General features: G+C 39.4%; 1 protein-coding gene and 1 long non-coding RNA gene across 2 annotated transcripts; both read left to right on the top strand.

Moving 5' to 3' along the window:
* Nucleotides 1-271: 271 nt before the first annotated feature.
* Nucleotides 272-4253, top strand: LOC125988214 (uncharacterized). Its single transcript, XR_007488256.2, has 3 exons — nt 272-2680; nt 3725-3830; nt 3891-4253. It is a non-coding gene; the product is annotated as an uncharacterized lncRNA (long non-coding RNA).
* Nucleotides 4254-5388: 1135 nt separating this feature from the next.
* LOC125988190 (uncharacterized) lies at nt 5389-8478 on the top strand. The gene is made up of 4 exons (XM_049753074.2): nt 5389-5890; nt 5980-6073; nt 7026-7197; nt 7308-8478. Exons 1-4 carry the CDS (start codon nt 5692-5694, stop codon nt 8229-8231), a joined length of 1389 nt encoding a protein of 462 aa, XP_049609031.1. The 5' UTR covers nt 5389-5691; the 3' UTR covers nt 8232-8478.
* Nucleotides 8479-8877: the final 399 nt, after the last annotated feature.

Genomic DNA, 8877 nt, shown 5'->3' with positions numbered 1-8877 from the left:
TGGGTGTTGTATCTATCTATCATGTCATAGCTTGTGAATGAGTTAGTGAGAAGAGGGCCATTGCCGTGGCTTCATTCACATTCTGGCAGAGTGGCTGTGCGGCTGAAAGCCATTTCACAGTGGAAGCGATGAGCTTGCCTCAAAGCAGAACTAAGGTGCTTTAAGAACGAGCCCGTGGATAAATGGGAGAAAGAAAAAAGGGAAGGCTAGGAGTGGACTAAGAGAAGATACGGCTTGACTATAAGGTGCAGGATTTAAGATGGGGGGGGGGGGTTGATGCGGCAGCGCAACAAAGTTAGGAAGGATGACTTTTGCTGGGAGTTTTGAGGGGATGTGGAAGATGTTTATTTATTTATTTTTTAAAGCCTTTGTCTTGGACTTGTAATAAAAAAAGGTAAAGGGGAGCCGAGAGACAAACACTTAGGGGTACAGTAAGAAAATGATTTCCACATCTCACTCTGTGCCTTGTTTTTCCTAATGAGCTGCAGATGAGTGCAAAATGTTGTGGCCGTTGAACGAAGTCTTGTTCAAATTAAAAAAGAAAGAAAGAAAAGAATGTTTTTTCAAATGCTATAGATCAGCTGAAAATTGTGCAATAACCTGACTGAATTGAGATGACGACTATCTACTACTAGTGACAAGCATATGAAAAGGAAATGAAGATACTTGAGATAAAAGATCCCAAAAAGTGATGACGGTAGAATTTTGGAATCATGTTTAAGGTGTAGCAAGTTGGAATAAGATAAAAAGGAATTGCATTGAGCTTTCCAAAAGACAAGGATTATAGAAGAGGCTGAGTGAGAGTGCCCTGATACATTTGGCCACGCTTGGCTGTGACACTCTCTTCACTGTGACATCTTCATTTCCATATAATTGAATTAACCACAGCAGCCCTCAGGTGCATCCTCCAGCAGCATAGGGAAATATTCAATAAATGCAATTAATTGCAATTTTGCTCGCTTGTCATCTGTTGCTTTATCTGCACAAAATGAACATGAGGTGTTTAATAGTATTGTCAACGTAGACAGATTTGCTACATTAAGCCAACATAAGCATGTTTTTTTTCCCTCTAGCTTGGCTTTCTTGGCTCGCTATGATTATGTGCAGACAGATTTGTAAAAACAACATGAGAAATATTAAACAAACAGAGACTCAAAATGGAAATAGAGAATTTCATCATCTCAGACTAGCTCCCATGTGTCACAACCCTCCAAAACAATTCTCAGCGCATCACATTTATCTCCGCTGATCTGTCAAATCAATAAAGTGTATCATTAACAGAGCACCGCATTTATGAATCAATACAGTGCTTGCCCAAAAGGACTCAAGTGTACATACAAGGTTGTGCACAGTAAATCACACCTTGACGCACAAGCAGCAAGACGCAAAACTCTCCATTCGCTCTCTGCCGTCTTCTTGATTTGATCTAAGTTGATCCCCCAAGACCCCGTATCTTCAAATGGCTGTTTTAATATCCTGAATCTTTGTTATTGTTCCAAATTAGCTCTGAACTGTGGCTTACACCTGAGCTATTATCTTCAACCATTAAAAAACAACAACAAACATGCACTGCTCAGTCAAATGCACAAAGTAAAATCCACAAAATAATATATAGTAAACGAACCTAGCGTTTGCATTTCTTGTGTGGATCATTAGCTTGCGCAGGCGTACATAATGAGTGCGAACCACTGATTCCTAATTGTTCCAAACATGTTTTTTTTTGTGTCACTTGGGGGTTTCTGAAGTGCTTCTCGTTGAGTGCACAACAACGCCAACGTATCCCGGCCAGGTGTTTTAGAACATCTGCAAGCTACGACTCTTCTCCTCCCACGCACGCCTACTTATTTGCCCTGGGCTTAACCAAATCAATATATCATTAGCCAGGCTCCCACTCAACCCACGCTACGCTTTCCTTACATTTCACACATTGTATCTCCCTCCAGCTTTTCTCTCATCTTCGCCCCTTTGGCCTCCTCGTTCTCACTCCCGCTTTGTCTGTCCTTTGAGTATTTCTCTGAACCCCGTGTTGATGTGCTGCAAAGTGTGAAAGGAGGCTAAAAATGTGAGGGTTAAGGGTTGCATGTGTGTTGAGATATGTGTGATATCAGGAGGGCAGACATTGCAGGGACATAACAAGGAGAGAGCGGAGAACGGAGGTGCGAGGGGGATGGGAGCCTGTCTGGCTGAAATGAATGTGTAATTGCTTGTGCCCGCTAAAGCCTCGGCAGGAGCGGACGTGATAGCGGGGGTCGTCAAGTCAGCAACGAGGCTCCCGCTTTGAGACGGAGTTGAGACTGATACTTTATGGGAGGCTGTCGGCGTCACGGCATGGTGTCGGCAAGCGGCGCCACGCCCATCTTTAGTGGCGGGGAAGACAGCTCCCCTTGTGCAACTATGATTACCAACATCAAAACATACCAGTAGAAGTGTAGCCTAAGTGTTGATCAAAAACAAGGTCAGGGCTTCAGACTATGTTATGGTGTCATTTTGCTCCTAAAATTTGAGACAGTGCAGGATTTTTTTTCCATCTATTTGCACGTGCTAGCAATGAATTTCTCATTTATATTGTTGTTGTTGTTGCTGACAAACTTCTGCTCCACGCTGCAGACTTGTTGAAGTTGACAATATTCCACAAAGCAGCTGATTTGCCTAGAAGAAAGGACAAACAGCAACGATGAAGGTGAGCCAGTGTCATTTATGAATTTATGAAGAAAAAAAAAACATGGGGATGACCTTCTGTGGTTAGGGTGAAAAGAAGCAATGTATTGTATAAATCTACAGGTTTCACATCTTTTGTAAGAAATGAACAATTATATGAAGGACTTTCATGGATTACTTTCGCTTCACTCAAGTCCATGAAAAGTGAAAAGACAAATCTTGATGAGTCTGAGTCCTTGGGAGAAAATTGTTATCGGGAAAGAAAAGGTAGGAAATTCTCTTTTGGCTGCCAGAGTTTACCGGAGTGAGAGGTATTTTAGGAATATTAGATATTTCAATTCAATTCTACATTCTCTCAAAACTCACAATATTTTCCAAAACTAAATTTCAGTCTGAACATGAACCAAAAATCTTTTGGTGTGAAAGGAAATCTGACATTTGACCCTACGAACTGTACAAGATGTGCCTTACACTCACATGGTAAATGAAACAAAATATGTCCTGGCTACCCAATATCATTTTTGTAGTAAGTTCACAAAATGGCAAGTATTTTCCCAAGATTTTTTTTATTTATTGATGACATCTTACAATGCACCCACTTACTTTGGATGTGTCAGAGTGTGGTGCGCCGGACTGCGACAATCTTCGCAGCACACCACAAGCCCATTTTTAGTATTGATTTTGTTGTTTTATAGTTTGAGGTGTCACAAATACAAAACATAGTAGATTCAAAGTCACTGTTGTGCCTGACTTATTTCTTTGCAAAAAAACACGGTACCTTTCTCTGCTTTTTGGGCAGAAACCAATATTTTTGGTGAAACCAACCCATGTTCTACTACTGATTAATAAATGATGAGGTGCAAACTTATTTTGGTGAAAGAGGAGAGGCTTCTCTTTCTTTTGGTAGCTATGGTCAACATGATTTCCCAGAACACAATATTGCATGGTCCTTGAATGATAAAACAGCTGGCAATGCGGGACCTCAATATGAACCATTAGTACAATTTTGCTGCCCCAGTTTTTCATGTACTCCATCACACGCTTGTATCTATTTTGTCCCACCCAGAATAACATTAGTTGTGGGGGTGAAGAAAAGTCTAATTAAGATGGAGATTCAGTGCAGTCGAATAGAACCAGCATCCTTCAACAGTGAAAAATAAATAAATGAAGGGGTGAGTAGAGTGTGCAGATTGTCATATTATACAGCCAGTGTCTTATTTCATTTTGTTCAGGTTCATTCGTCCCAATCTGCATCACGCAAGAGCAGAGATTGATGTGCGTTACTCGCAGACCACATGTGGGATTGAGGCGGAGAAGCATCAGATCCCACCTCGCATAGGAGAAAAAAGGAGGGGATTGGCAACACCAGGGAGGGTGCAGATGGAGGTGTCACCTTGAGGGAGGAAAACAGCATCTCCATCTTAGAGCGCTCTAGGTCGAGTATGTGTTCACAAATAACTGCTCTGAACAGACTGGAATTCATTAAATACGATATTTTTGTGAAAGACACAACTGTGCTGAAAATAAATGGAACCACAAACGAAATTTGACTATAACCGCATGTGTATTTTTTGCTGTTGTTTAATTTATCCAGAACATTGGTATAATAAAAAAAAGCAAAACTTGGCTTGGCTGAGTTTTGAATTCTATTGAGAGATATTTGCAAGAAAGTCATCAAGAAGAACAAACAGTTTATGCCAATGCAGCATAATGAGATGTCGTTAGAGAACAATGTCCAATTCATAAATTATGCATTGCTGTATTTAGAAACCCTTGAGCATGTTGACACTGAACACCAGCGCCATCTACTAGTCACATACAGGCACTGAATCCAGCAATAGAGTGAAGGGGAAAGTTCGGTTTCATTTTCTGTTGCCTTTGACGAAAGAAAAGCTCATTTATGAGCATCTTATCCATCGGCTTTCTATAGTATGTAATTGGTTTTTTTTTATAGTGCTTTCAGTAACAAGTTACTTTTTTATTTTTTTTATTTCAACAACTACGCTGCAATTTATGGCTTCTGTCGCCCCCTAGGATGGAATTAGGCATTCTATCAACAACAGATGTGACTTTTGATATATATATATAAAATATTGTAGCTTTTATTTCATATTGTTACAGTCCGATTTTACAATTGTTTGTCGTTTTGCAGGTTTTGCCAAATGAATATATATATATATATATATATATATATATATATATATATATATATATATATATATATATATATATATATATACATAAATATTTTATGTATATATATATATATATATATATATATATATATATATATATATATATATATATATATATATATATATACATAAAATATTAATTTGATCTGATAATGTGATTTTCTACTGAACCTCTACAGATGCATAATTTTAAATTTTGTAATTATATTTTATTAATTAAATAATATAATAAATTACTTAACTCTAACCCTACGTAACAAATATTAATAACGTTATTCATCTCTAAAATTTGTTCAGCTTTTCACTTTTTTTTTTTTTACCCCAAATATACGCCATTTTCTTTTGTTTACTTTCAGTTTTTGTAGTTATATGTCAAATATGCATTAATAAGTGTTATGTCTTTTCTTCTATATCGACCAGATTTTTGTTTTGGGTCATCTATGGTGGTCGAAAACGTTTCTATTTTTGCCACTAGCGCCAAACGATATTCATTTTAGGTGTACCTAATATTATGGCCGATGTGGGCAGGGCAAAAAAAGCGACTCATTCGAGGGGGCCTGGCTCAGCCTCGGACCATCAAGTTTCAAAAACGAATAAGAAGGGGTGTATTGTTTAGTCATCGTAACACACGTTGACTTATAGCAATACTTTTGTCATTATCGAAACAGAATTACTGCACCGCAAATTTGGATTGCTAGTCGTTAGACTCGTCTCGTTCCCAGCTAACATTAGCTGACGCTAACTTCCGGTGCTAACGCGCGCTGCTCGGCAACGGAAGCCGACAGGCTATTTCAACTCCACATTTCCTCGTCCGAAGCTAAACTGCTTTTCAAGTAAAATGTACGCTTGTTGCGTACTGGCTTGTCCAAATAGGCATACTTCTGGTGGCAAACTCAAATTCTACAGATTACCAACGGAATACCGAGCGTTTCAGGCTAAGCGGCGGCGTTTGTGGCTCAAAGTACTCCAGCAAGTGAATGGCAGCGCGGAGGAGCTCAAAGAAAATGCTCGCATTTGTGGCGCTCATTTCATATCAGGTAAAGCTCAATACTGTTCATATGTAGAGACTTTCTTGCTTGTTTATCACCCTAAAAGTGCTTTTTAAACAATGCGGATGTGTTTGTAGGGGAACCGTCCATGGACCCGAACAATCCCGACTTTGTACCTTCAGTGTTTACAAACGTGAATAGCAGCTCGCGACCCAGGAGCCAAAGCAGAAGGCAAGCGAATTCCACTACTTAACTCAAAATCATCTTGCGCTTGTTTGACATATTTATTTCCAGCGTTACTTGCGACGTTTGAGCCGTGTGTTTATTCATGCTAAACTTTAAACATGAGCTAACTCTTGTTACAGCATCACAGATGCGTTATGTACACTGTCACAAAAACCCATTTTGCCTTAACGTTGTCTTATTGATTGATTAAAACGGTTTTTTACGACAACTTACAGGAATCATGGTAGTTTTCTTACAATATGAAAGGGCACCAAAGCAATGGTGTAACACTGATATTAACGCATCAAAAGTAGATTTCTTATATTTTAGTGAGGATAAACGTTTTAGAAAATGGATAAATCAATAGAAGAGGCTCGATTTTGACTTTGCTTCTGCTTGAATGGGTTTTCTGTGTTGTCCAGCATCTTCCTACAGTTTGAAAACATGCATGCATTCAATGAAGACGCCAAGTCAGATGCAAAAGTTACACACAAAGTACCACCTTGAAAAAATACTTACTGTATCTTTTTATTAACCAATTTTAAAATGCAGCAATATAGAAGGCTGAAGTGTTGATAAAAAGTCAATTGTATGCACTGTTACAATATTAACACTGCACTTTTATGTAAGAAAAGAAAAATAACTACTTAATGATACAATTAAAATGTATTCTATTTGAGTTAAATAACATTTCACTTAAAAGTTAAAAATATAAAAAGCCCCTGAGCAGGCACATTTGTTTGCTTTATGTGGAATCACCAGAGATTTGACGATTGCAATGAAAAGTATTAATACGTTTCAGAATAGATTTTGGTACTTGTACCGATAACAAAATGTTGGTATATTGATGTGATGGGTGGATGGAATTTTTTTTTTTCATTACCCGTATATATATTTTTAAATTAATCGTCTGATTAATCTGTAATGTGATGTAATCTTCTTTGCAATATTTTCAAAGGATTGTTAGAGGACATGGAAAATGGCACTGGGGTCACCAAGACAACCAAGGCGCCACAGACGAGTCCAAGGAAGCGCTGATCAAAGATGAAGACCCTGTGATTCAGCAGCCCTCCCTCGAAATGATTAGAATTCAACCTTCACAAGACGCCCAGACCACACAATGTGCAATGGTACAATGTCCAAATACAAGTGACACAAGTTGGCTTGGGCATCGATACCCAGGAATCAACTGGAACCAGGACCATCATTCAGGTTCTTAATTTGTTTGTGTGTTTTGCAGACAGGAGAAGCATCAACCAAGGAGACCAAGAGTGACATGAAAACTCCGTCTCCCTTGTTGAAATCTGAAAAATCCAGCCCTGTGGTGCTCCTCAAGCACATCGTTGCACCATCGGGCGTTTATCTGTGTGAGCTGTGCAATGAAAACTTCTCCACGGTCACACAGCTGGTCAGACATAAACTTGAGCATGAAGGACAAAGATCTCCTCATAGTGGCGATGTTCAGGAGGAGATGCCCACCAAAGTTTTGGCGGAGCCAGACGAGCCCATTTTTCCATGCAACATTTGTGATCGAACATTCGGTGACTGCCAACTCTTGAAGCGCCACAAACTGCTCCACATGAGAGACGTCAGAAAGTGCCAGACGTGCGGCGTGCTGTTCTGTCAACTTCACAGACGCGCGCCGTTGGTGGCTACGCCGGTCATCACGAGCGAGTCCGACGAAGATTCTCCCGCCACAGAGTCAGGTTGCGACCTTGAACCGAGTGAGGTTGTGGAGCAGCTCGATAACTTTCAAACGGCCTGGGCTTTCATCCCCCTGCTAAAAAATGCTGTTAAGCAAATCAGTGAACCCCAAGCATCAACTTCAAACATGGAGCTGGAGTTTTTTTCTGAAATGCCACCTCCTCCCTTTCCCATTCATACGTTACATACAAAATATGGAGCCTCCATGGAAGCTCCCGTACATCCACCTCCAAAGCTGCCACCGGCACTCCGGATGTTTTCTGCACAGTGCCTCACCTCAGCATTTTTCAAGGTTCAAAGAAACTATGACTATATTTTGAGCAAGGGAACGGATGTCCCAAATAACATTGTTGTCAAAACGGAACCACTGGAGATCTTACCAGATGTCCCTCCAGATGTGGCAAATGAGGAGCCGGAAGATCAAGGACCAACTGCTTATGATCTACAAATTGTTCTCTAACTGAAACTTTTCAAAACTAAGCTCAAATTTTGGGATTGTGCCTGGCAAATGTCACAATCCATTCCTAGTATAGTTTAATGCTGCTCTATGTGACACTGCTAATAAATCTGTTTGTCATCAGCCACTGAATCAAATTGCATTTTTAGTCAGTATTTGCAACCTGTTACATGGTAAATGATTCCGCTCAGTTTTCACCCCTTGGTAATAAGAACTATTATCTAGTTATAATAAATAATTTGAAATAAAATTAGTCTTGACGGCTTACTTAAATTTATTAAAATGGCTGCTTCATTTTCACTCAAAAACACTGAAATTTGGTTTTTGTACATGTTTTATTCATAAGCAAATTGCAATCAATAATGTTGATGTACTGTAAAAAAAAAAACATCTGACAAACATGCAAGCACAAAACGACATGCTTTTTGTTGATGCCTTGTCCTTGTTCCTTTTCTTCTGTGGGGTTAACTGGCAGTTGGCAAACCAATTAAATGGTACAGTAGCGCCACCAACTGATGCTTTCCTTCCACTGCAAGGAAACCAATACGACTTAATGGTAGCCTCTTTCCATGAAGTTTGCTGCCGGCGTTTGAAACGTACCTGTATTTCAAGACAGAAAATTTGCATTATGTTCTTGGTAAGGGAAAAT

Source organism: Syngnathus scovelli, chromosome 2 (assembly GCF_024217435.2).
Source record: "Syngnathus scovelli strain Florida chromosome 2, RoL_Ssco_1.2, whole genome shotgun sequence".
Classification (NCBI taxonomy): domain Eukaryota; kingdom Metazoa; phylum Chordata; class Actinopteri; order Syngnathiformes; family Syngnathidae; genus Syngnathus; species Syngnathus scovelli.
This window is presented reverse-complemented; position numbering and strand designations above follow the sequence as displayed.